Below are 27394 nucleotides of genomic sequence, written 5' to 3'. Positions count from 1 at the left end.
CCCACCGTCACAGGTCGGTTAGGTGGATCAGCCCGGCCGGTGAAATTCCTCGAATCCTGCCTCACAGAATCCACAGCTGCGCTTCCCCGTGTTGCACTTGATGCACGGTGCACAGCCTTAGTGCGCCGGGAGCGCGGTGGCGCGAGGCTGGTAGCTGACCACATATAGCTGCTGGCACCCAGGCACGCGACCCGCCCGCTTGTGCGCGCCCCCTTCGAACTCTGCAGCCATGAAGATTCCCTCGTTCTGGCAGCTGAAGGCCAAGAGCCAGTTTGCGCTTTGTTTCGTTTCGTCTTTTGCTGCCAAACTTCTCCATCTCTACAGCCACCGGTCTTCACTACCCATCCTACTAATCGTTCTCTACACTCCGACATTCTTTCTCCCTGACGTCATTCTGATCCTCTTTACCAAGTTCATCTACCGCCAGGACAGAGGGAAAATATGCAAGATCTTTGGAGGGCTCTACGCGTGGGTACCTGATCAACACTAGTAGTATTTGTGGCTGACCTTGATTTAGCCTATTTACCGTTACTGCCTCGGCTTCTCAGATCTCCTTCTACATGACGACTGGCGGTGAAGTACAATGGATGGCAGCTGGAAACCTTGCCAAGGATCCTGGTGGCCTTCGTATGCTTCTATCTGAGCTCCCGAAATTCTTCATCTGTATTCTCGCCTTCACCATCGTCTCATGGCTCATTGCGCCCCGCTTCGATGCTGTCACGACCAATATCTGCAAGACTACCAGCCTTTCGTTCCGGCAAATGTATCGATGTCTTAGAGGACGGCCTCAGCTTAACGAATACCAGCCACTGGACGAGAATTCTGACAAGAGGTAAGTTGAACCATTTACTGGTCGTTCTACTAAGTCATGCTAAACAGCAGCTCCAGCATCCCTTCCCGCGAAGAGATTCCATCGCTCCGGAAATCGGCCGCGACTTGCGTCACAGTCCTGACCATAGTTATCACCGTGCTCATCCTACAAATTGTCCGCCCGAGGAACCCGCCTTATGCTCACATGAGCGGATCTCTTCCGATTACGCTTTTTGAGTCTCTCTTTTTCAGCCCCATCAACGGCGACTTCTGCCTACCGTATCCCACGCGCCATGTCGAGTTCCCCTTCGAAGAATATGCCAAAGTCTCTGGACATGCGCCGCCAGCCGAGTGGAAGCCGATCACCGAAGAATGCCGCCGCCACCACCATCATCATGAGAGGCCTGATGAACCACCTTCACCGATTCACCCCATTGCATGGGAAGAGGCTGCACACGCACCCCCAACACCGAGGGGAGATGGCCCGCCCAGGCACGGACACGATGGGGGCTATGATCCTTCCTGCGATCCGCTCAAGCTGTCAAACTTGGACCAGAGCCCACTTGATGCTCTGATGGAGGCCGCAAAAATCAAGCACGTTCTCTTTGTTACTCTAGAAAGCACCCGCAAGGATATGTTCCCTTTCAAAAAGGACAGCGCTGTCTATAACAGCATTCTCTCGTCATACGGCGCCGGTAAACTCGACGCCGCAGAAGAATTGGACAAGAAGCTCAAGAACCTCACAAGAACAGCCGCCTTCCTAACAGGCGAGTCCACCGGATTCGGCCAGGACGACGTCCTGAACAGACCCTGGGCATCCGAGTTCAAATCCGGCCACGGCGGCATCAACGTCCAGCGCGCAGTAACCGGCAGCGCCTTCACCCTCAAAAGCCTGGTGACCAGCCACTGCGGCATCGACCCGCTGCCCGTCGACTTCACCGAAGAAGTCCGAGGCAGGATGTACCAGCCCTGCTTCCCGCACGTCACCGGCCTCTTCAACAAAGTCCAGAAGCCCGGCTCCAGCGCAAGCCACCCCTGGGACGCCGCGCTCGTGCAGAGCATCACGGACCAGTGGGACTCGCAGTACACGCTGGACGACCAGATGGGCTTCTCGCCGGCCAACGTCATCCTCGACACGACGATCGAGGACCCCAGCGCCGCGCACTTCCCACCCAAGGAGCCGCGCTGCAACTACTTCGGCTACCCGGAAACCGAGTCGCTGCCCTACCTCCGGGACATGTTCGTCAACGCGACCCGCAGCGGCCGGCGCCTCTGGGCCAGCCACATCACCAGCACGACGCACCACCCGTACGCCGTGCCCGCGGCGTGGGACGGCGTCGAGGAGTACGTGGCCAAGCGCCGCTTCGCCGGGCTGGAGAACGAGGAGTTCGACCGGTACCTCAACACGATCAAGTACCAGGACGGGTACCTGGACACGCTGATGACGATGCTGCACGAGGTCGGCGTGCTGCGAGAGACGCTCGTCGTCGTCGTCGGCGACCACGGGCTGGCCTTCACGACGCCCGACGGCTCCAAGTCGACGTTCGAGAACGGCCACGTCGCCAACTTCGCCATCCCGCTCGTCTTCGTCAACCCAAGCCTGCCGCGCGTGCAGGTCGACGCGCAGACGTCGCCGACCAGTATCCTGCCAACCGTGTTGGACATCCTGCTGCAAACGAAGTCCCTGAGCGAGGAGGAGAGGGGGGTGGCGGAGAAGCTCCTCCCGCGGTACCAGGGGCAGTCGATGGCGCGCGAGCAGAAGTGGAGCGTACCGACAATCCAACAGGAGAACGCCCCTACGCACCCGCCCTTCACCAACGTCACCGGCCCGCAGCCCTTCCACTTCTCCGTCATCAACCCAGGCGGCTCGCTGCTCGCCATCTCCCAACAAAACTCCTCGTACCGCCTCATGCTGCCGCTGTGCTCGACCCTGCCTTTGCGCTTCACGGACCGCGCGACGTCGCCGCACGAGACGGAGGAGCTGATCGCGTGGAGCTCGCGGGGTGTCGTCGACGCGGTGCGCAAGAAGCACGGCGGACAGGCGGCCGAGTGGGTCGACTTGGCGCAGAAGCTGGGCGAGTGGTGGGTGTGGGAGACGCGGAAGCGGTGGGGCTACGATCAGCCGGCGCGGAGCACGGACAGGGGCGCTGCAGGGACGGGGGCCGCGGGCAGGATTAAGAAGGAGCATTGGTGGGAGACGTGAAGAGGAGAAAAAAATCAAGCATTATGGAAGGTTTAAGGCGTTATGAGTGGATAAATTCTAATTTTTTTGTTTTTGCGGCGAGGCGTTACGATGTTATGCGAGATTTAATACACTTTGGGATCAGGGTGTGGCGGAAACAAGTGGCCACCACGCCTGATTGCACAAATGAAGAGATTCATCTGAATTTTGAGTCATCATATACTTCTGTGACGGCTGCGCCACTAGAAGTATGTTTATCGTATTACTATAGGCACCTCTGATAATCTTGTGAGAAACTTTCTATGGTCATTTTCCAAACGCGGTACCCATGCAAAATACCCGACTCGACGAAAACCAGCTTGCTCCCCTTGTAAAACAAGTCCCTGGATGGCCCATCTGGCAATGAAAGGTAGGCGCAAGTACCACAACCTTGCTACGTCATAGACGATTGGAAGACAGAACAGTTCGGCTTCCGAGCTCACAGGTTGTACGTCGTCAAAGACAATGAAACCTTCTTCCACCGGGATACATTCGGCCGTGCGGGAGTTTCGAAGCTGACATAGTGGGAAAGTGTGTGCGTTGTTGATATGTTGAGCAACCCTCTCACCCAGCATTGGTACGGCAAGACGACCGTTTAAGCTTAAGCGGCCCTCAACGACGATGCCGGAATGTTCCCTTGTCGATGTGCTGACTTGGATGTCCGACACTAATGTTTCGGCATTTGAATGCATCTTTTGTCCGTTCTGATCCAAGTTTCCTTCCGATGAAGCCCAAGACCATGATGGCGCACGCTCTTCTGCCAAATCTCGACGCCTCGGGTTGGTCATCATCCACAACAGGCTTCGAGGAAGCGAAACAGCCCAAATCCCCGCATGGTATTTGTCGTCTGCTCCGAGACTCCGCAACTTGTCTCCCATTTGATTGGCTAGTCCGGATATAGCAACCAGCTTATCGTGGTCACGGGTCAAACAGCGCCCAGAGTATTCGTGCACTGTTTGATCCCATTCAAGCATGCAGTAACCAACTGCATCCAACTCGAAGTGCAGTGGGGGCATGTTGGGAGCTTTCAATGCAACATTGAGTGGAGCTTTCCACAGTAGTTTCTGTTGGTCCATAGAAGCAGAGGCTGACTTGAAACTTGGCACGCCGGCGGGATACGCTTCACAACAGGATGTGGACCTGCATTCCCAAAAGACTTGTTGTTGACCAAAGTAAAGGATCCTTTGAGAGAGGAGCTGCTCTTGAAGTATCCATCCACGCTTGATTGCAGGAGAATCGAACCGTTTCCCCCAAGTGACAGCATTTTCGGATAGGAGATAAGGCAACTTCTCTGACTCACTGCGAAACGCCAAGGATACCTCAGTTGGAGCTATATCAGAGGGGTTTCGGGTAGAAAAGCAGCCGTCTGAGTCATCAGCCGCTCCATGAGCGCATACTGTGACGAATGCGCTCGAATATACATCTTGCATTTGGTTCGACTCACAAAACCAGTCTTGGGGTGAATCTTGAATGATACACAGGCGGTCCACCCACAAGAACAGGATTCCAAGTTCATGTGCAATCTTGAATGCGTCTTGTAGAGTCTTGGGCAAAGAGCTCAGAAAAACACCGGATTTGAGCATTTCGAAATTTTCCTGGGACAATTTGAGCTTCTCTTCATCGTCTATTCCCCAGCAATAGCTGAGCGCGATGTACTGAACCGTTGGACTCAAGTCCTCTTTGATAGCAAGGGAGAAACTTTTTCCGGACGGGTCCAGCTTTAGCAGTCTCGATGGCACAAATTCCTGGGGCTGCTGACACAACATATGACTGTGTAGACAGTTGTTGAGCCAGGTCTTCACCATTGTCCAAGTCGTTGACGAGTCTGTGGATCCTTCGAGTGGAGGATATAGCCTTGGGCCATCTTTACCCATACTGTGTTAGCTACTTATTGAAGGTAAGCTGATTCTATGTTTACCTTTAAGACCACAAAACTTGAATTCCCGCATGCCCAACCTTCCATTGTCAAGTAGAACCGAGATGGTATCTTGCCTGATGAAGAAATACGAGAAGAAATCTCTCTTTCTTGGTGTCACAGCAGTTGCCTCCGAGGCCATAAGGGCAAACATCACGGCACAGATCGGACATTCCTCTTCCGCAGATTTCTGTAGGGATTCCACGTTCCTATGATGACCAAACACGTACTTGAAGATCTCCGGTCGATCCGTCGGGGTTTGGCCATCAGAATGCATCTCAAGCTTGGCCTGAGGTTTGCGATAATTCTGGAGTCTGGATAGAAAGGTCTCCGGGGAGACTCCGGGTTCTGCATCGAACATGAAAGCCATGGCATCCGCCGGGTCGATATCGGAGCTGTCTATCTCCTGGGTTCGTGGTGTCCTCTGAGGGTCCCAAATGCCATCGAATGCTTCGCGACAGATTTGACAGATCATTTTGAATGAACTCTCCTGGCTTGATGTGGGTGAGGAGGCAATGTATTGTTTCAAGTGAGGGGTAAAGGCCGACGATCAGCGCACACGAAAAAATTTCAAGGCTGGTCCCCCACTCTAGGCAGGCTCAAAAGGGTTAGTCTTGAGACAAATATTCTGAGGTGTTGTGGTGATTAGATTGTAGTGGCTGTTACGAACCTCAGGAGACAAGGGCTTTACAACCCCGCGGGTCTTACTAAGACAATAGCCGGAGCCTACGTAGGAAGCGCGCCTATAATGACCCCGAAAGCCAAGTGCTGGTGCGCGTCAGAATTCCCACAGGGAGATATCCGCATGTGGCGTTGTTTAACGGGCGATCTTATTGAAACGAGACTACTACACTGTCCACCAGCGAGCTATTGGTTGATTTCATAGATGGAAAGACTCACTCGCATTTTTTTACTCATCACCTGTGCAATTCAATCGTAAGATATTGATTTTCACTAAGTTCGGGCTGTTCCGGGGATGATCACTTGCCCAAGTACGATTGTCGGAATGATCCCGGCCGGTGGGTTGGGCATTTCGGAACCGTTCCGGCGACCGGAACGACAAGATAACAGGAAGCAAAAATTCGATGCCTGATCTTCTGACAAGTGCATAGCCCCTCGGAGTATGGTATAAAGGGACTTTCAGTGACTCGTTGGTCCTGTAGCCACAACTGCGCGGTGTACTTCACAACAATGTCTCTCGATATATCCGAAGCTCCCACCGACAAGGATGACGCTCCGCCCCACGATCGAGCCTCGTCAGCGGAGGACGGATACGAGGCAGGCGTATCAGACCTCGACAGCGAAAGCCTGCACCAAATTGCTTCTCGCATTTCCCATCGATTGCAGGGGAATGCCGGTCCCAAGGATGTCCTGGCCAACGACATGTCGGCTGCGGCCGATGCAGAGCTCGATCCAGACAGCACCTCGTTCAACAGCGCATACTGGGCTAGGATGATGCTACGAAAAGTCAAAGGGGTCGGAGGAGGTTTTCAGCGATCTGGAATTGTGCTGAAGGACGTCACAGTCAGCACTCGTTGCACTTCGGAAGATCTCCGCAATGCCACCGTCGCGTCCGTAATTCCGATGGCAATCAGAAGTGCATTCCGCCAAAGGACCGCACCAACAAGAAACGTCATTCGAAATGTCGATGTGCTGGTGAAGAGTGGGGAGATGCTTTTGGTGCTCGGACGGCCCGGGAGCGGATGCTCGACGCTGCTACGGACCATATCCGGGGACCTGGAGAACATGACAATTGAGAGTCCGGCGATCATACACTACAACGGCATTCCACAAGTCCATATGCTCAAGGAATTCAAGGGCGAAGTATTTTTTTCTGAACTGAAAACAGAGACAAACTGGCTAATATTACCGCAGGTCGTCTATAATCCCGAAAGTGACCTGCACATCCCACATCTCACCGTGAAGCAAACCCTGGAATTTGCGGCCGCAATGAGGACACCGAGTCCCGGAACAGAAGATTTCTCGAGGACTGAATGGGCGCAGACCATGGCGCAGATTGCCATGGCCACTTTCGGGCTCTCGGGTGTAGCCGACACCATAGTCGGCAGCGACTTCGTCCGCGGCGTATCCGGGGGACAACGCAAGCGCGTCAGCATCGCCGAGATGGCGCTCTCTCTCGCGTCCATAGTATGCTGGGACAACTGCTCGCGAGGCTTGGATTCGACCACGGCGCTCGACGTCATCCGCACCTTCAGGCTGGCGGCGGAAATCCTCGGCTCCTGCCAGGTGCTCACGCTCGAGCAGTCGTCAAACGCCATCTACGATACTTTCGACAAGGTTACGGTGCTCTATGAAGGACGGCAAATCTACTTTGGACCAGCTGCAAAAGCCAAGGAATACTTTGAGAGGATGGGCTGGATGTGCCCTCCACGCCAGACGACCTCGGACTTTCTTACTGCTGTGACGAGCCCGGAGGAGCGCACACCCCAACCTGGGTTTGAGAGCCGTGTGCCGAGGACAGCAGATGAGTTTCAACGATACTGGAAGAGCTCGGATGAGTACGCTGCTCTCTGCCACGAAATCAGCCTGCATGAGGCAGAATATCCGCTCGATGAAGCCAAGACTGCTCGTGATTCTAAAGAGACGATGCGTCAGAGAAATATCGACCATGGAGCATCCGGATCCGCCTCTACCCCGAGCCTCACGCTGCAAATCAAATGGTGCTTGATCAGAGCGTGGCAACGAGCTATCAACGACAAGGCGTCCACCCTGACCGCCGTCATCGGCCAGGTCGTGCTGGCTCTGGTGTTCGGCTCCATGTTCTACCAGACGCCCGACGCCTCCGCCGGTTTCTTCTCCAAAGGCGCCGTCCTCTTCTTCGCTGTCCTGCTCAACGCCCTCATCTCCATCACCGAAGTCAACAAAGTCTACGCCCTCCGCCCCATCATCTCGCGGCAGGCCCGCATCGCCTTCTACCGGCCCGCCGCCGAGGCTTTCGCGGGCTTCCTCCTCGACCTGCCCATCAAGTTGATTTCCGCGCTGTGCTTCAACACGATCCTCTACTTCCTCGTCGGCCTGCACGGCACGCCCGCCGCGTACTTTACCTTCTTCCTGTTCAACTACCTCGCCGCCATCACCATGGCCTGCATCTTCCGCGCCATCGCGGCGAGCACGCGCTCCGCGCCGCAGGCCCTGGCCGCGTGCAGCGTGCTGATGCTGGCCATCGTCATCTACAGCGGCTTCGTGCTGCCGCGCGCGTCCATGCACCCCTGGTTTGAGTGGATCAGCTGGATCGACCCCGTCGCTTACGCGTTTGAAGCTCTCATGGCGAACGAGTTCCACGGCCGCGACTTCATCTGCTCCGAGTTTGTTCCCGCGTACCCGGAGTTGTCCGCCGGCGCGTTCGTCTGCGGCGTGACGGGAGCGGTGGCGGGCCAGCGCACCGTGTCGGGCGACACGTACGTCGAGTCCAAGTTCGAGTACTACTACAGCCACGTCTGGCGCAACCTTGGGATCCTGTTGGCGTTTCTGGGTGCTTTCCTGGTATTGTACCTTGTGGCAACTGAGTGGAGTGCAACGGGATCGAAACTCCAAGCCGCCTCCAGACCCGTTCGGAACAGCAATCACGCCAGCGAGAACTCAACGGAAGACGAAAACGACGGCGGGTTGGAGAAGGGCGCCGAGGCACCCCCTACGACAGACGATCTCGACCCCACAGAAGAAGAGGAACAAATCACGCTGAACCACGGCCGCACCTTCACATGGCAAAACATCTGCTACGACATCCCCATCCGCAACGGACACTCGCGGCGCATCCTCGACGACGTCTCAGGCTGGGTACAGCCAGGCACGCTGACCGCGCTCATGGGCGTCTCCGGCGCCGGCAAGACGACGCTGCTCGACATCTTGGCCCAGCGTAGATCCATTGGCGTGGTGACGGGCGATCTCTTTGTTGATGGCATGCCACTGAGTACGTCATTCGCGCGGCAGGTTGGCTACGCTCAACAACAGGATGTCCATCTCGAGACGGCGACGGTACGTGAAGCCCTTCGCTTCAGCGCCGTTTTACGTCAGCCGGCATGGGTATCCCGAGAGGAGAAGTACGCCTATGTCGAACGCGTCATCAAGATGCTGCGGATGCAGGACTTCGCCGACCGTCGCGTGGGAGCGCCGGGACAGTCGTTGACGGTGACGCAGCGGAAGCTGCTGACCATCGGCGTCGAGCTGGCCGCGAAGCCTGAGGTGCTGCTGTTTTTGGATGAGCCGACGAGTGGGTTGGATTCGCAGAGCGCGTTTTCCATCGTGTCGTTGATGCGGCGGCTGGCGGACCACGGGCAGACGGTGTTGAGCACGATTCATCAACCCAACGCTACGCTGTTCGGGCAGTTTGATCGGCTGTTGTTTCTTGGAGAGGGCGGCAAGACCGTTTATTTTGGCGACATTGGGCCGCAGTGTTCGACCTTGCTCAAATACTTTGAGAAGAAAGGAGCTGGCAAGTGTGACATCGAGGAGAACCCTGCCGAGTACATCTTTGATGTAGTTTCGGGGTGCAACGGAAAACAAAAGCGGAATTGGGCTGATATCTGGAAGGGCTCCACCGAGTCCACCGCCATGATGGATTTGCTGAGCCGGATGTACCACGAAAAACAGGAGGACCGTGAATGCACATTGGCGGACAAACTGAAAGACTCTAGGCATGCAGCTTCCTTCCCCAACCAACTCCGCACCGTCTGGAATCGCACCTGGCTCCATTACTGGCGCTCACCGGGATACGTCTGGTCCAAAATTGCTTTGGTCATTGGATCTTCGCTTTTCAACGCCTACAGCTTTTTCGACCCGGGGAACTCGCCGCAAGGGACGCAAAACGCCATGTTCAGCGTGTTCATGCTCACAGCCGTGTTTGCGGCCATGGTCCAGCAGATCATCCCGCGTTTCTCGACGCAAAGAGAACTGTTCGAAGTCCGCGAGCAGCCATCCCGAACGTACGCATGGCCTGTCTTCATCATCGTCCACATCATCATCGAAATACCTTTTCAGGTACTCATCGGCATCCTCGCATTTGCTTGCTTCAACTACAACGTATTCGGAATCCTCTCCTCGGAAAGCCAGGCGCTTGTTCTGCTCTACGCCGTCCAGTTCTTCGTCTTCGCATCCACCTTTGCACACATGGTCATCTCAGCCATCTCCAGCCCCGACACAGCCGGAATCCTGAGCGTTTTCGTCTTCATCCTGACTCTCGTGTTCGACGGCGTCATGCAGCCGAAAGATGCTCTGCCCGGATTCTGGATCTTCATGTACCGGGTATCGCCACTGACTTACTGGATATCCGGAATCCTCACTTCAGGCTTGCATGGTCGAACAATGAAATGCTCCGATTCCGAAGTCTACCGTCTGAGTCCTCCGATGAACTCCAACATGACCTGCGGAACCTACCTCTCCGAGTATCTTGCAGTCGCCCCTGGATACCTCCGCAACTCAGATGCAACGGAGGATTGCCAGTACTGCCCTGTCACGACGTCAGATCAATACCTTGGGGCTTCAGATATGCTTTGGACGGATCGGTGGAGAAACTTTGGCCTGGGATGGTCATACATTGCTTTCAATATCTGCGTGGCAATTCTGTTTTTTAGATTGAGGAAAATGAGAAAGACATAGCTTGGGTGCATTACCAAGGTAGGATGCGGTAATATTCTAATATCTTTTTACTTTTGCGAATATCACTAGAGGGCGAGGAAATCATCAATGTGTTTGAATATTCAACGATATCAGCAGAATATTTTATAAATTTTATACCCACACTCATCTCTCATTACTGGCCGTGATGCTACATAAATATTTAAAATACCCGAAGGAACCCTCAAACAGCAAGCCACTTCCATTGGTAGACATTGCAAACACGAACCGAATATCAGCCCAAAAGCATGAACGACAGTTCAGCTAGCTAATACGCCTTGTCTGCCTCAGGAGACTCCACGGCCATGTCCCTTCCATCCTTTTCAAACACAATCTCCAGTTTGTTGTCTTTAGTCGCACGTATATTTACAGGCTCCCGGAAAGCAGAGAGTGTTTCGATTCCTGCACTGGTATTCCGGAGTCTGTCGGTGGGAGTGGAGAGAATGGCCAGGGCAGTAAGCTCAGAAATAGAATCCCAAGCACTGGAACTTTCGGGGCAAATCGATAAGATGTAAACGATAGAGAGAAAGACGTAAAGGCTGTACGCGAAAAGCACAACCAGCGCGATAATTGTGGGGATACCGCGAGGAGAGTATGCTAATCCCACTGAAGTAAGATCGGCATCCAATCGAAAACCACGATATTCATTCGTCGGTGATACACCCCATGGGTTCTGCGATGTTCCGTTTTGAATCTCTGTGAGATTTGCATCAAAGCTGTATACCTCCTGAAGCGTTGTAGCATTGTCTGGGTTGCCGACTATGCTCCATGCCGCGGTAAGGGTTTGAGACATTGCCGCAACGAGGAGCCCGGACAACAAATCCTCGGTTGTAATCTTGTTGTAGCTTTCCTGAAGGGCTTGGGGCATCAACATATCAAGAAGTGTTGTGTCAGGGTCATTTGCGGAGGGCCAGTTGGATAGCAAGAGATTTGCCCATTCCGAGGATATCTTGACTGCTGTCTTTGGCCATGCTGTAATGTTACTTTCGGCTCTCGGCGGATTACCATCAACAATTACCATGATGTCATTGGCCCATGAGGCACCGATTGTGCACGCAAAAGCGTTATAAGAAGGACTTTCGGGCGTCTCACCGCTGGTACTAGATGTTGTTTCTAGTAAGGACGATGGAGGAACAACGATAGCAGCAATAGAAATTGGTAGCTCCTCCACATTCACGTCAGCCCAGACAAGGCGCCAATGGAGCGATGGCTCAATGTCTGGAATATCGACTAGGGAGTGATTCGGAACCCCCGGAAACTCAATACCTTTGGTATCATAGGGATTCAAGGTCTCCTTGCACTGTGTCCATGCAAAGGCTTGTTTGCTGTGTGTCGTAGTCAGTCGGCTGAAGCTATCCACTTCGGCGAAATCCAAACTTCGTGGTCCATTTTGAATCTGTATTGAAGTGGAAATGAATGCTTGAACCAGGCCCTTTGTAGTTGCAGTTGATACCCGAAAGCCTTCGTTCCATCGTCCGATGAGAAAGTATAAGAATATAGACTCTGTCTTTTCTGGCCCCAGTGTAAGAGGTATGTACCTGCTGACGTCACCATAATCTTCTCTCGTAATTTGAAGCGGTCGGATATCCCCGTTGAACATGGATCCAGCGATGCCGGGAAGTCCGATAGCAGACCCAGTCTTCACCATTTCAAGAACTGTTGGTATCGCGCGCCATGGACACTCCAGATAAGCGGCAGTACCTGAGTTCGCTCCGGATGTAGCGAAGCAAGAGCTGGGAACATGGCTCTTGTTCAAATGGAGGGGAAATAAATCGTCTTCTGAGCCTTGGAACCATACTGAAACTGTTCCGAATGGAAATGGTTGTTTTCGCGGAATCAGCGCAATGGCGATTGACGGACCGACGCTAGCAGCAAGTATAACGTTGAGGCCAATGAACAAGGCAAATTTGCATCTTCTGCAACGCGAGCACCAGTTTGCTGACAGTGTTCCGATGAACTCAAGGGACCACAAGTAACTGATACTGGTCGTTTGAAGGCCTGCGAAGAGGGCACCGAACGGGATCGCTTTTTGTCCCAGAGCTTGATGCCGTATGTGGAACAACACAAGGTGTGCAATAGAGGCCTGTGTGAACAACTCAATGGCCTTAGCCGTGAATTGCAATGCGGGCATCGATGGCGCTTTCCTCGGATACCAGGTGGCAAGATTGACCGAGATCAGGAGGACTGCAGATAACAGAGGAACAACGTGGACACTAGACCGGACAATGGCCACCGATCGCCGTCGACTGAAAGCAATTTTCGGCATCTCCTGACTTGTCTTCCAAGGATTCAAGGATGTGAGTGATAGCAGCTGTAAGCTCCGTAGAAAAGCTCGCAGTAGCCCTTCAGCGCGCTTTGCTACGGACGGCTGGGACTTGGAATGACAGGGCAACATTCTTGAGTAAAGTGTTAGTACTTTCAAATGTACTTAATGGTCTGAAAATTCGCACCTGATGGAACTGTGTGTGTCTGACTGCAAAAGCTGTTCCAGCTGGCCTGCCACTTCGGAGCCTGCGTTACTTTGCATTGAGGGATCATCTTGAGAATGATATAAAGGACTAGCTCGAGCCTTAGATGTAGTACTCATATTGCAAGTACGCGTGGTGGTGAGTTGAGTCTTGCTTTCTTCAAAGTCAGGAAAATTTTGAGAAACGGGTTGTTTTGCTTCTACTAGGTGCAACAGCTCACACTTATAGTCGCCAGTGGCACTGGGTAATTTTACACGGCTTGTAGCACTACATATGCAATCAGCTCAAGTCAATGTGGCGTGATGTTCACGTTCGAGACAAGAAGGTAGCATGGGCTACGCTATATTTAGGCAAGGCAGACGCTGTTTAGAGCTGAAAGCGATACACAAGTTGTAGACTTGTTACACCGGCCCTTGCATCTTCCGTTCAACTTTTCACCAAAGTCGCACATTATAGCCCTGCAAGGGAATTCACCGTAGATCGAATTATACTAGCCTGCATATCGGTGTAATGCCAAACATTGACACCGATTTACGCCACTTGTATCTCATAGACCGTGACTGCTACACGCCTGATCATGCAGAAGTCGCCACAATAGTAGCACCAAATATAGTACTAGAATAGTAATGGGACCACTTCATTCTGAAATAAATGCATACTCTGCACGACCACTATAGGTTATCCTCCAACGGGCTGAGTCCCTGCGCCGTCCCAATCTTACTCTCAAACCAAAACCGCACCCTCTCCACATTCGCGCGATCCGCCATCCACGCGCCAAACGCCGTCACATTCGTCCCCGGCATATCAAAGATATCCGGATACGCAGCGGGCTGGGGCGAAAGATCCTTCCGCGCGCTCCAGCCGCCCGACGCGGTCTGCCACTCCTCAGACAGTATAAACGAGTGCAGCAGCTTCGCGCTCTCCGGGTGCGGCGCGTCCTTGAGAATAGCGCCCGTCTGCGGCCACGACACGAACGGCGCGGACGTCTCGGGGAACGACACGGCGAAGGGCGCGGCGGCGTTGAGGCCGCGCGAGCTGGTGAAGGTGGCGGCCCACTGCGTCGAGTTGTCGCCGACGATGGTCGAGGGCGTGCGCGTGCCGCGGACCCAGCGCGGGTTCTGGGCGAGGAGCGAGTCGAACCAGGCGTAGCCGACGTTTTGGAGGCTGTGGGGGGTTGGGATTTCGTGTTAGCGAGGGGAGTGGCTGGGAGGGGGGGAAGTTGGAGGGGGGAGATAACGCACATCAGGTCGAAGGCGTACAGGACTGCGTCGTCGTCGTTGGGGTAGGTGAGGACGATCTTGTCCTTGAGCTCCGGCTGCAGGAAGTCGGCGTATTCCTTGATGGAAACGTCGGTTTTGGCTGTGTTCCACACGTTCGACCAAGCGATGACGAACAGTCCACTGTAGTATCCGTCGGGGTCTTTGAATTCGTCGTAGACCTGATCCCAACCCAGAGGTTTGTACTGTAGAATGGATCCATCCTCCTTCCAGCGCGGGTAATCGTGAAGGGTTTGGAGGATAACGCTGTCTACGTAGACGCCCTTGTCTTGGATTTGCTGGTCGAGCTGAATTTCAGATGTTAGCTGCAGCAGATTCATCCCGGATTGAAGTGTCTTACGTTTCCATCATGGTACTTGGAGAGGTCAACAGTGACGTTGAGAGTCATTCCGGGGAAACGTTTCTCGAATGCCGCCTTAAGGCTATCCCTGCTGTTCTTTTCATCTCTGGGAGGGAGTTAGCAAACTGCCATGCCTTTAGTTCAGTAAGCTTACCCTCCATGCCAGCAGGTGACAACGCCACCCTCCTTCAGGGCTGCTTCATGGATCTCATCGAGCGTACGTGTTTCAACCTCGACTTGAGCCAAGGCGGCAGTGGCGCCCGCCAGAAGTGCAAGAAGCTTTGCTGAGACCATTGTGCCTAAGGAATTGGTGTACCTCTGTTGCTGTAAACATCCTCATTGTCACATATATATACTGGCCATCGGTTCCCACAAAAAAATCAATGTGCTGCGGTCTTTTCCGCTGGATTTCCTACTTGGTGTGAGATGAGCCGAGCGCGGGTGATCAAGCTGATACCGTTTCCTTAGGCAGCCCACGATGCTGGTAGCTTAGGGAGGTCCGAGCACAGCTGGAATAGCACTGCAATAGGAAACAGAGATCCAAAACAGAAGATGCTTGCGCCATGATGATATAGCTTCGTCTAACGTGAACTCTTAGAGCAGCCCCTGTGTGAATCATGCTGCGGAGGAAACAATTCAAAATAGGCAGCTGGACGTCCGTCACGCCTTTTACTAGTCCATATGGAGTAATTTGCCAATGGTGAGTGTTTCAACAGACTTTAGTAAGCTACGGAATTCCGCCGCAGTCTCCCGATTATCCGAGAAACGTCTGGATAAACGACCAAGCCAAGCACGCAAGACCGACAAGACGCCGAGAATACACAGTTACGTTTTCCATTATCTTTATTGCAATTGGTTGGACTTATAAATCAATCATTTTAATAAGACGAGATTTATAGAAGATGCGCATGACTCTATATCTAGGTCCTCATAGACTTAATTAATCTCCAGCTCGAAGAAGACTTAGACGTCCCTTCGCATGACCGACCTTTTAACGGACACGAGTACGATACTGCTACCGCTGGGCAATGTGCTCCTTAACAACGCCAACGCTGGTGTGACGTGGTCGCTGCTTGGACCAACGTTCCGGTGGGCTGAAGGCCTAGACCAGCCAAGGCGGCGCGCGCACAGTTGCGTGTGGTGGTTTGTGCTGTGAAAGGACAGCTTCCCATCAACCACCTTAGACTGGACTGCATCGAGGAGCTCTGCGAGCGACGGCGAGGCGCCGCTTGCGATCACATCACCGCCTGACTGCCGCACTTACATCGAGTACCTACGTGGCTGCGCAACGTCAGGCTTGACATGCTTAGGCGCCATGCATTTGACTAAGCGAGCGCATGCGGCGAGAGTGACTACAACTCAAACATTAATGGTAAAAACTTGAAAATGGGGGGCCTGCTTCGTGTGGTCCAAGCGTGGTGGGTATGCGGAGAAAACCTACTGACATCGCCTCAATCGTCATTTGTAATTTCAAGTCTGTGCCCTACGGTCGACTGTCCCCTGCATGTTCGAATTGAAATTTATCGGCTGATTGCCGAAGCGCTTTCGGGCTTCACATTTGAGAACTTCGAAAAGATGAAAATTGGTAGATGCGGCGAGTTGTAGTAACATGCTACTCGTCGGAAAAGAATAATGCTGTAGAAATATCAGTAAAGGAGCAAGCCAAGCAAACGGAATAAGCAATCAGTAAGCCGTTGGCCTCTTAGTAAACCATGCTTGGCGGGCTTATCGATGCTTATTTTGCCAGTGAAATTAATTCTATCTATACTCGAACACGGTCTGTTATCTTTTAAGTGTCACGAGCCGCTGTTACTTGGTTTCCAATACGGCCATGAGCTGGCCTCAAGCGTACAAATACAAGGCAGCTTGCCAAGGCAGATAGCCGGCTGGCCACCGCCTCAGATCGCTGCGCTGGCTGGCACCAGCCACGCCACCAGCCACACACATGCATGGCAAGGTCGTGACATAAACGGCATAATTCTCGATACTGAATGTAAGCGTAAATGTATAAATAACTACGGCTTAAAATTGTATGAAAGCTACCACTTAACATCATCTCAGCCTTAGAGTAAGACGCGCTGCTACTAAGCTAGCCCGTTCCATACCGGGGATTTGCACTCGCCAGTTAGCTAGAATGGTGCATATAGAGTCCGCTTAACAGCCGTTTGTGGTGCGAAAAAGGTCGACGACGCTAAAATAATGCGTGATGTTGCCCTTATTCTCGTAGATTAAGCTTGAGACTCGTCACGTTCTTGCGCGGGTCTTGGCGATTAATCTTACTAGAAAAGGAAACTTTCGGCTCGGAAAGATCAGTGCCGGTTGAAAGCCGGCTCCACCGGATCTCGAAAACGAACGGAATTGCGAATTTGACTGCCGGTTGGAAGGGATGGCGCTTGATGAAGTACAGTGGTGAAACGACACTTGACCGTTTAAAAAGGGCTCTCCCACTTCATGGTCTCCAGGCATACGCTCATCTTCGGCAGCAAAAAGCCACCAGTCATCATGGAAACATCCACAATATTGAACTCTCTCAAAGACTTTGGCGTGATGCGCTGTTGTAGCGCAGCTGCAGCATTCGTAAGAGCAATAATAACACCGTCACGAAGGGATGAACTGACATGCATGCAGCTCCTTGCCAGCTTTATTGCCACAGTATTCTACAATATTCTGTTCTCGCCACTGAAAAAATGTTAGTCTGCTCTACATCGTGTCTCTATTCACCCTACACTGCTAACATACGATTCAGTTCCGGGCCCGAAGTTGGCTGCTGCAAGCGTTGTCCCATACTGGTACAACACACTGTCTGGGAACAGCATGATTTGGTTAAAGTCCCTCCATGAGAAATACGGAGATGTTGTGCGCATTTCTCCAGATAGGCTTAGCTACATCAATCCTGAAGCCTGGAGAGACATCTACGGGCATCGCACGGCTGGCCACAAAGCAAACCCAAAGGATTCCCGTACGTATCGCAGGGAGAAAACTGGAGTGTACTCCATTGTTTCCGAGCCAGATGATCAAAGGCATGGCGAAGTGCGGTATGACTGAATAATGAACCCACCAAGCATCTCGAAGCTCATTTTATCGGCACAGAAAAATCTTTTCAAACGCGTTCTCGGAGAGAGCTTTGAAACTCCAAGAGTCCTTGATCATGAGAAGCGTCGACAAGCTCATCGGAAATATCCATACAGCCATCAAAAACGATCCCGAGGTGCGCCTGGATATCGTCAAGCTTTACAACTGCACCACGTTCGATATCATGGGGGAGCTTACGTTTGGGGAGACTCTTGGCCTCCTTGACAAGTCAGAGTACTCCCCCTGGGTATCTGCTATCTTCCGGAGCGTCAAGGCCATCGAGTTCGGCCGGCTATCTCTCGACTACCCAATCCTCCGCCGCATCATGGACATCGTCCTCCCAGCTTCCATCTCCAAGGGCGAAGACGAGCACTACAAGTACTCCTCAGACCGTGTCGACCGGCGGCTTGAAAAGGGCGCCGACCAGGCCGATATCTGGAACCTGGTGCTGCACAAGAATGAGGGGGTACTCAACCTGGACGAGATGCATGCGAACGGTATGATCTTCATGATTGCGGGTACAGAGACCACTGCGACTCTTCTAAGCGGACTCACCTACTCTCTCTTGACGAATCCTGACAAGCTCCAACGGGCGGTGGAGGAAGTAAGATCCCTTCCGGAGGACCAGCTCAACCTGGAAGTGTTGCCGCGCTTGAAATATCTATCTGCATGCTTCGACGAGGGTTTCAGGACTTATCCTCCAGTTCCGACGGCCATGTTGCGCGAAGTTCCCGAAGGTGGTAATGTCATATGCGGCGAATGGGTTCCCGCCAAGGTATGTTACTCTATTCCTGATTACAGTGAAGTCTGGATGTGGTGCAAAGCTGACATCAACAACTCCCAGACTCGGATTGGCGTCCCTCAATATGTTGCGTATCATTCTGCGTCTAACTTTAAGGACCCTGACTCCTTTGTCCCAGAGCGGTGGCTACCAGGAACCGGTTATGATGACGATAAGAAAGAGGTCCTACAGCCATTTTTGTATGGCCCTCGTAACTGCATTGGCAAAAAGTACGTTCAAGAATCACAGAAGCGAGTATTGCTGAGTGCTGATCAAGACATAGTCTCGCGTACCACGAAATGCGTCTTATATTTTCAAAGGTCCTCTGGCACTTTGACCTGTCTATTTGTTCTGAGAGCAGGGAGTGGACGGATCAGAAGGTGTGGTCGTTGTGGGACAAGCCTCCACTCTGGATCAACGCAAAGAAGGTTGAACGAAAGTGACTTGTTCATGCATCTTGTACTCAATTCCTGTAATTGCGCTATTTTCCGAGCTAGAACATTGCTAAGCTCGGATTGCGAAGCTACTTATTTTTGTAGACGGGTAAACCTTTCCAAAACCGAGGACGCTCGGAAGCCAGTTCGAGCCTAGTACAAACAAGGAATTTGAAACACTCATCACTTGGCTGCACTAACCGCTCACGGTAGCATTATTCGCCAAGAGGTCACGAGTGTGCGCACGAGCCCTACAACCAATTCTCCAGGAGAGCATCGTCGAGCCACCTGCCATCTTCCACCAGCATGCTAAAGGGCGCTGGCTAACCACAAACTTGACTTTGGTAGTCTGACACTCCCAAGAACAGGCTAATCCGACAAAGGATCGAAAATGAAGATTCGTCAGACGACCGTCTGCCACACTTGCCGGTCCCGCAAGCTAGCAGTATGTTGCAAACGATTCGTATTTGGATCAATACATAGATGAGCTGATCCGAACTTCAAGTGTGATGGCAAGCGGCCGGCCTGCTCTCAGTGCGTCCTCAGAGGGCACAAATGTGCGGGGTACCAGCATGATTTGATCTTCGTCAGCCACGGACCGGCTAGTAACGGGATCTCCAAGCCATTCCGCCACTCCCAGCGGATGATCCACCCGACTCCGAAGCGAGACGCCTCACCAGGCGGCTCGGATATCTCGGAGAGCCTGTTGCCGAAGCGCGCCCCGCAATTGACATGGGAAGTTGTATTACACGTGCTCGCCAAAGAGTATGCGCCGGACTCGACGTTACTCTCATCACCGTACATATCTTACGCTCCTCAGGACTGCGTCTGTGGCATGTGGGTTGACAGGTTTCTCGAACTTCCTCCCTCGGCGGCGCAGGAGCCTGTTGTTCATGCTGCTTTGACGGCTCTTGGCGCCACAATTCTGAGCAGAGGGTCTCGGAAGAATGTGTTACAGGACATAAGACTCGATCTCCACATTTCCGCATTGCAACTCGTCGCAAAGGGGCTACAGGAATCAAAAAGGCCTCCCACACCTGAATTCTGGATAGCGATCCTGTGCTTAACCATGACTGAGGTAAGTAAAGCTGACATTCTAAGCACGGCCCCAAAAGGAATGACCAACATTGTGTATAGCTACTCTGTCCGACCTTCCCAACCGCATGGATGATGCACGGAAGCGGGGTAGCGGAGTTGCTGCGTATGTCGGGTCCAGAACACTTCGTATCCGGCGTGAATCATACCGTCTTTCTTCCGTGCAGATCCATGTTGGTAAGTGGCAGAAACTTATGTTGCGTAATGTTGAAGCGAAGTTGCATCTAATCTCTGCTGCAGATCTACCAAGGGATTCTTTCTCGGAAAAGCGTATTCGTAGCGTACGAGAAATGGCAAACGGTACCATTCTCCGTCCACCGACCGAACGAAATGCAGCAACTTCTCGGCGTTGTTGCCCCCGCCACTGCATTACTCGAGAAGCTCGACATCATCAAAGCTACTCCAAGCGATGTTGATATACGTGCCGCCCAAGACCTCCGCGAGCAATTCGTTGCCGTCTTTGCAGCGTTAGAGAAATGGACCCAAGGCTTCCATGTCCGCCATAGCCGCGCCGCACCGCTCTACTGGCAGCACAGGCAGCACTGCACACCATTCTCCGCCATGTCTCCTTCGCGACAGACATCTCAACGTGCAGCCAAAGAGGCGGTGGAAGCCACCTTGGGTGATGACGAAGGCGACATCTGGTTCCCCACAATCCTGACGGCCAATGTCCTGACCAACATCTGGTCATTCCGCGTCGTCATCCTCATGTCTCTTCTTACGCTTGACAACCTAATCTCCACATGCGCTAGATCTTCCCACTATACTGCAGCCACCGTAACTCTCGACCCTGAATCAAAACTGACAGAGGAGAGAAGTTCTACGGAACTTCTCGACCTAAATTTCCTGCCAGTCTCAACTTCTTCCTCCGCCTGTCCTCTGAGTAACCCTCTTGCCAGCAGCGCCAACATTCTCCGCATGGCACAGCGGATCCTCCAGAGCGTGCCATACCTCCTGCAACCCGGAGCAGGTTTCTACGGTGTGAGCGCGGCGGGTTTCCTGGTCAAGATTGCGCATGAGGCATACCAATTCGTGGCCAACAGGACCCAAGAATTCCAGCAGCAGCAGCAGCAGCAGCAGCAGCAGGAGCAGGAGCAACGACGGCAACATCGGCAGCAAGCTCGGAAAGGAATCAGGAAGTGCCAAGGCACGATACGTGAGCTGGAGGGCCGAGGATATCCCTATATGGCTTTGTTCAACGGGCGATATTGAAGCAAAACCGAGGGGCAGTCTTTAACTTTCAATTCGCTGGCTAGAATAGTAGAAGGCGGCTGTGCAAATGACATTTCCTGGATCACGACTCAATCTGCATTGGGTAGCAATGTACGAACCGTTTTGTTACCGCATTCATCGATCTTGGCCATGCACTCGTAAGTGGTTTGGCAACGATGCAGGCTTCGCTGGTTTTCATACTGCTGGAGGTGCTTTTACCGCTATCAATAATGTCATAAATGGCGCCGCGCAGTGTCTTCATACGCGTGCCAAAGTGGTATTCGATTATAGTAGAGCTTTCGACTTCACCCCACTAACGCCAACATCTGGCAACTTGAATACCCTTCTCGCATTGCCGCCCATAAAGTCTGCTACAACCTCCTTTCTCAACCCGCCCTCCCCCTCTATGAGATGCGTACCAACGCGCTCAACACACTCCTTCCATTCCAACTGCGGAAAGTTAGTCCCAAACATGACCTTCTTTCTCCCCGTCGTATTCGCAAACGTCAGAAACTCCGGGGGGTAGAACTTAGGCGACCAAGCACTCGTATCAAGATAGACATTCTCATGCTTCCACGCGACCGCCACCGCCTCGGCCGTCCACGGGTATCCCAAATGCCCACACACGATCTTCAACCGCGGAAACGCGAGCGCGACCTCGTCCACATACGGAATCGGCCGACCGACCTCGCTCGGGCATAGCGGGCCGGTATGTCCAATCTGCGTGCAAAATGGAACATCGAGTTCGATACACTTGACGTACAGCGGCAAATAGTGCTTATCGTTCGGCGGCAGGTTCCACAGCCAGGGGACGATGCGTAGGCCCTTGAAGCCCTCGGTGGTGACGTAGTGGTCGAGCTCTCTGACGGCGGCGACTAGGTCGCCGAGGAGGTCGACCGAGGCGAGGCCGAAGATGCGGGTTGGATACGCGCGCGTGTACTCGGCGACGGCGGCGTTGGAGAAGATGGTCTGGCCGGGGCGGTGCCACGCGGCAAGGCAGATCTGCGCCACGCCGGCGTCGTCCATCAAGGCGATGAGCTCGTCGGGGGTGAGTTGGCGGCGAGTGTAGTCGGGATTTGCATGGCTGTAGGCGAAGAGACGGGCGATTTCTGGTATGGGGTTCTGGAAGTTGAGGTATGAGGTATAAACCATCACCAATGGCTCTGGGCATTGACGCTACTTACACCAGTGGGGTTGGCCCAGACATCGACAATAGGACAGTTCAACATGTTGGCAGGCTTTAGAACGAATTCAATAGTGCCTAACCGAAGGCGTCAAAGAGTCGGCTAAATAGTAAGACTGTATTGAGATTAATCAACAACGAGATGCCTCGGTCCGAGCCAATGGCAATGAGAAGAATTCCCACCCCGCATTATGCTTTGAATTTAGGTTCACTTCGGCAGCCAATAGATGGTGTCGGCGGTATTTGCAGTGCTGACTACCATTGGAAAAAACAATGTCAAAGGCGTACTGGTCAGTCAGCCACCACACAGGTAGCTGATCTTACCATGTGGCAGACTCAATGCAGCGAAGCAGGTATATTTGGACTACCCCTGGAGATATTTGACAACACGAATGGAGAGATACAAGAAGGTCGGTTGCCGTATATTCTCGTTCGGTCGCCTACGACATGCTTGAAGCTCGCTCGCTGTCCTGGAAGGTCATTTCAGGGACCTCCTAAGCTGGTATTGGTCTTCCACTTCCTGCCAAATCACTTACCCGTTTATGGATGAGGTGGGCATCTTCACGCCTGGAATGGTGGGCCCTCTTACCTCCTGCGCATTACCATCGTTTTTCTTATCTTGGAGGCCCTAATGCTTTGGTACCTGTGCCCATTATACTGTTCATCAATGATATATAAATGCATGATGCCGATTCGACGCCTGAAAACCATATCGGAACGTGACAGTTTCCAATTATAATAGCGTAAGATCTAAAATCCGATTTATGGTCAGAAAGAAAGAACGATGGCAGATGGGACAATTTAAAATATACCCGGGAAGCAGGGCTCTGGAACACGGAACGGCGTACCATTGAACCGAACCTCCTCTGCAATTATTCACATCGTTGCTTTAAAGTTTCTGTGCACGAGGAAACGTCGGATAATATACGATCAAATCTACAGAAACACTCGGTAGGACTGCCTCCTCCATTATGGACTTGAATCTAAAAATTATTCGTGGATGTTCCAGCCTTCAAACTCGAGATCGAGGATAGAAACGGTTTGAATCTGGTTCTCAAGCCCGCCGACAGGCATGAATTAACATTTGAGAGAAGAGTATCATTCTTTGCGCCGGCACAGTCAATGCAGCCGCCATCACACGCCAAGGCAACCATTCAGATAGGCTAGACTGTCCTGCCATCGAAGGGGTTGAACGACCATAGAATATAGACGCCAAGATATTGGAAAAGCTCTATTCAAGACTGATAAAAACAGGATCTTGAACCTGGGCAGATATCCTGCTATGTCCCAGTCCACGTCAATCAAATTTTACTGATTGTCTGCATGCATGCTGAAAGGTTCTTCTCTCCCAATTTGGCCAATAGTTCAGGGCTTCAGAAAGGCAAGGAAAGACCTCCGGCCAACTGTCACAACATCATGCTCGAATTTGACACTGAATTGAACGATTCCGGGTGAATGGATTGCAAGAATGAGAAGGACTCAACGGTGAAGATTTCGTGCCAGCGACTCGATGGTAGCCAAGAATTTAAGACCAATCTGCGCAACCTATCCCAACGCATACGCACAGCGTTTCGATTCACCAAAAACTATGGGTCTACAACGGACCATGATATGCCTATTCTTCAGCGCTTTGAGTCAGTTGCTCCCAAAGTTAGCGCCATGCGCATAGAGAGTAATAACAGGCCCTCGGACGGAGATGGCGATTCGTGCATCCCTCGCCAAGGGCTTAAGGCATCCCGAAAGCCAAGTGCGGTGAAACAACGCATTGCTCAGATGCCAGGAGTCGTGGCAAAAAGTATATTTACGAAGGCAATATCACCCAATCCAAATCATTCAGGCGGGGAGTGTTGAATCAGGACCTACAAATGAAGGGCTTCGGCGACCTCTATGTTTGCGATCTATCTGTTTTTCCATTCAGTCCAGCCACAAATCTATCACTCACTTTGACGACACTTTCTATGAGTTTGGAAGATCATCTGGCAAAGTAGGACTCGGGTTTCAGTTCAGGTGCTTCGTTAGCGTTTGGACACGAATTGGCCAGAAAAATTGCTTCATGGCGCCAAAGAAACAAAATTGTAGCAATTCTCCATTCTATTGGTTGCTGGTTAAGCTCATCTTATTTCTGCCACGTTGCTTCGAATATTTATTTCTACAAATTGAAATCTATCTTCGTCTATAGTCGTTTCACAAGTCCAAATAATCCATCGCGTCGTTTTTTATAGCTGAATATTACCTTGTCAGGTATTGCCGATTAGCGGGTGTGTGAAAGTGTGCAGCATCTTCAGCATGGATTTAGGCTAAATTGGCCTGCGATTCTCTATCTTCGGGTAGAGATGCCAGTGTTCGTCCTTATCGAGTGCTACGCGCGAGGTCGAGTCAAGCTTCGAACGCCTGTGCACCGCGGCTTGCTGTCATATCCGCGCCCGAAGACGGTCATGACACTGCCACGGCTGGGCAATAATGTGCTGTCTTGCCAACGTCAATGCCGGCGTGGCGTTGTCGCTGATCGGGCTGACGATCGGGTCAGCACAGACACCTAACCGAGCCGAACCCTGTTAATTAGCTCAACAGCACTCCCCAAAAAATTGCAGGGATGGCTTGTAGGGGTCAGTAAAAGAGATGGTAATGTCTCCCTTCTGGTCAACTACTAGGCCTTCCAGACCGTCAAACGTGGTAGTCTACATCGTTGCATCGTGGAGGCCGAAACACTACAATGTCGTTGTTCCAGACCCATGTTTCTAAATTACTTTAAGAGATTTATGCTTACATCAATAAGCCGTCGAGCTTAAAAGCACCTCAGAAATATACATTTCCCTTATTTGATTAGGAGAACTATCGAAACGTTAGGCCTCGTACAAGAACGATCTCAATTTCTCGATGGAATGTTAGATTCAAAAGTATTTACTCCGGTCCTCCAAGCAACTGATATTTATTACAGAACGTGCAACACGATGCTGTAAGGCCAACCAAAGATCTGCTCGCAGTCATGACTAGAGTTTTTCTTCGCAATTCCTGTGACCAATGCCGCCAGGCCAAGGTTCGATGCGCATTCGAGCCTCCAACGAGCTCGTCCTGCCTCCGGTGCATCCGCCGCGGCAGCGATTGCACCCGCCATCCACCGCTACCACTCGGCCGGCGACCATCGGCATCCAGCTGCGGCATTCGCCGACGACGGAAGAACTCGACGCGTGCCAGCGGGGCGCCCCCAAGTTCCAAGCACGAGCCCATCACTCCAGAGTCAGCCAGCACCATGTTGGGCAGCCTCAGCAGTCCCACGATTCCCCATGGAGGTGGTCTGGCCTTCTCGATCGGCACGCCCCCAACAAGCGGAGACAGCTCCATGGGCATCGACGCGAACTGCTGGTATCGACCCACCCCCTCCGCCACATCCGCCACTACTACTGCTACACCGCATGAGCGGCTGCTCGCCGCGGCCACCAACCCTCCTCCGACAACGGACGCTTCAGGTTCGACAAGCGAATACGCGACGCTCCCGCTCGAATGGTTCAACATCGATATCATCCAGACCCCGATCTGCGTCAGCCCCCCGGACGAGCGGAGCGGGAGGAGCCTGCAGCCGCCGTCGGCTACGGCTGCGGCAGAGGAGGCTCTGCTGCCGCCGCCGCTGCCCAGATCGCCGCCTGGCCGTGGGCGCCGTGGACCACTTCTTCCCGGATGCGAAAGCGAGGGAGGCTTGTTTCTGCGAGACGATGGCGCAGCTTGTCAGTGTAGCGAGGACGCCGCCGACGCCATGGCAGCGCTGCTGCAAGGCGGCCGCGTTGTTACGGCGCTCGACCATGTGCTGCGTCACGCAAATGCCGCAATGGCGGTGTTGGCGCGGTTTCTCGTCTGCCGTGGCCGTCACCAGGAGTCAGACCTGCTGCTGATATGCTTCTTGGCCCAGAAGGTGGTCACCGCGTATCGCCAGGCGCTGTGCACGTGCGGCGCATCGGTAAGGAACGGAAGCGGCGTCCAGATCCCGGAGATTCGGGTCGGATCCTATAGGATCGTAGGCGAGGATGGACTACTGTTGATGCGGCAAGTGGTGGTCGTGGAGCTCCGGCGACTCCGGCGAATGGTCGAGCAGCTGCGGGAGACGATGCGAGACGGGGGTCGTGGCGGCTGCGCTAACGCCCACTCCTCTTCTCTACTGCAAGGCTTCCTGCAGGCAGAGCTTAAGAGCGTTCTGGCGCAGGCGGGATAGCGTCATGGCGGCGGCCGTGGGACGGAAGGATGCCGTTCCCGGCTCAGGCCGTGCCGTTTTAAAGGATTGCGGGTGGCTTGCAGTTTGAACGTGCCCACAGCTGACGCGAGCCTTGCGGGCTGACAGAACATGCTAGATCGTGATCAACGGGTTAGTAACGGAGGCGAGGCCGTTTAGCTTGACGTAAGGGAAAAATTACAGCGAGATAAGCAAGCATAATAATGGTGGGTCCAAGATATTGGCATGTTCTGGACCGGTTACTGCAATTGGACAAGTTTCAGAGTCTAGGCCTCCATGCATGATCCGTTCTCGCGGTGGGGTGTTTTCTGTGGTAGCAAGATCTAAGCCTCGGCGTTATAGTGCCTGATTGGCAGCGATCACCTTTACATATCGAGATTTGTGCTCGAGAAGCGGTAAGCCTTGACACGCCGTGCCACAAGCAGAGCAGAAGTGTCCGGTAGATCATGGCGCCATTTGCAACAAAACGGGGTGCGGGACCCTGGATGCCAAGGACGCGGAAACTTGCCTACTTACCACAAAGAGGGTCTTGGATGGCGGATCGGCCCACCAACCCGAAATCCCGATGGTAGGGAACCTCGGGACTACCGCCTTTTCCGTAAGAGGATTCAGCCGCTTACGACGCACTGTGGCTTCTTGGCTGCCTGGCTGCGGGCCGTTCCAACGCTAGCGCTCAGGGACCGGTTTACGGCTTGTGTTCTAGCGCCTAGTTTTAAAATTTTTTATCCAC

The 27394-nt window shown here is 53.0% G+C and overlaps 7 protein-coding genes across 7 annotated transcripts; 5 read left to right on the top strand and 2 right to left on the bottom strand.

Moving 5' to 3' along the window:
* Window positions 1-229: 229 nt before the first annotated feature.
* LTHEOB_21 (Sulfatase domain-containing protein) lies at window positions 230-3013 on the top strand (the record flags this gene model as incomplete). The annotated part of the gene is made up of 3 exons (XM_035510874.1): window positions 230-468; window positions 518-832; window positions 889-3013. 3 exons carry the CDS (start codon window positions 230-232, stop codon window positions 3011-3013), a joined length of 2679 nt encoding a protein of 892 aa, XP_035372023.1.
* A 3124-nt stretch (window positions 3014-6137) lies between these two features.
* Window positions 6138-10562, top strand: LTHEOB_20 (ABC multidrug protein; the record flags this gene model as incomplete). The annotated part of the gene is made up of 2 exons (XM_035510763.1): window positions 6138-6770; window positions 6822-10562. 2 exons carry the CDS (start codon window positions 6138-6140, stop codon window positions 10560-10562), a joined length of 4374 nt encoding a protein of 1457 aa, XP_035372022.1.
* Window positions 10563-13719: 3157 nt separating this feature from the next.
* LTHEOB_19 (ABC-type fe3+ transport system protein) lies at window positions 13720-14959 on the bottom strand (the record flags this gene model as incomplete). The annotated part of the gene is made up of 4 exons (XM_035510651.1): window positions 13720-14212; window positions 14290-14612; window positions 14666-14771; window positions 14820-14959. 4 exons carry the CDS (start codon window positions 14957-14959, stop codon window positions 13720-13722), a joined length of 1062 nt encoding a protein of 353 aa, XP_035372021.1.
* Window positions 14960-17167: 2208 nt separating this feature from the next.
* On the top strand, window positions 17168-18961 carry LTHEOB_18 (Cytochrome p450 protein; the record flags this gene model as incomplete). Its single annotated transcript, XM_035510540.1, has 7 exons — window positions 17168-17242; window positions 17294-17354; window positions 17412-17624; window positions 17676-17700; window positions 17756-18512; window positions 18582-18748; window positions 18802-18961. The coding sequence occupies 7 exons, from the start codon at window positions 17168-17170 to the stop codon at window positions 18959-18961; spliced, it is 1458 nt and encodes a 485-aa protein (XP_035372020.1).
* Window positions 18962-19595: 634 nt separating this feature from the next.
* LTHEOB_17 (Thiopurine s-methyltransferase) lies at window positions 19596-21259 on the top strand (the record flags this gene model as incomplete). The annotated part of the gene is made up of 2 exons (XM_035510429.1): window positions 19596-20030; window positions 20288-21259. 2 exons carry the CDS (start codon window positions 19596-19598, stop codon window positions 21257-21259), a joined length of 1407 nt encoding a protein of 468 aa, XP_035372019.1.
* Window positions 21260-21544: 285 nt separating this feature from the next.
* LTHEOB_16 (uncharacterized protein) lies at window positions 21545-22488 on the bottom strand (the record flags this gene model as incomplete). The annotated part of the gene is made up of 2 exons (XM_035510318.1): window positions 21545-22381; window positions 22444-22488. 2 exons carry the CDS (start codon window positions 22486-22488, stop codon window positions 21545-21547), a joined length of 882 nt encoding a protein of 293 aa, XP_035372018.1.
* A 3204-nt stretch (window positions 22489-25692) lies between these two features.
* LTHEOB_15 (uncharacterized protein) lies at window positions 25693-26646 on the top strand (the record flags this gene model as incomplete). Its single annotated transcript, XM_035510207.1, has 1 exon — window positions 25693-26646. The coding sequence occupies one exon, from the start codon at window positions 25693-25695 to the stop codon at window positions 26644-26646; it is 954 nt and encodes a 317-aa protein (XP_035372017.1).
* Between the last annotated feature and the right edge of the window lie 748 nt (window positions 26647-27394).

This window comes from Lasiodiplodia theobromae (genome assembly GCF_012971845.1).
Source record: "Lasiodiplodia theobromae strain AM2As chromosome Unknown scaffold_1, whole genome shotgun sequence".
Lineage (NCBI taxonomy): Eukaryota > Fungi > Ascomycota > Dothideomycetes > Botryosphaeriales > Botryosphaeriaceae > Lasiodiplodia > Lasiodiplodia theobromae.
The sequence above is the reverse complement of the archived record's forward strand: the minus strand, read 5'-3'. Positions and strand labels throughout refer to the sequence as shown.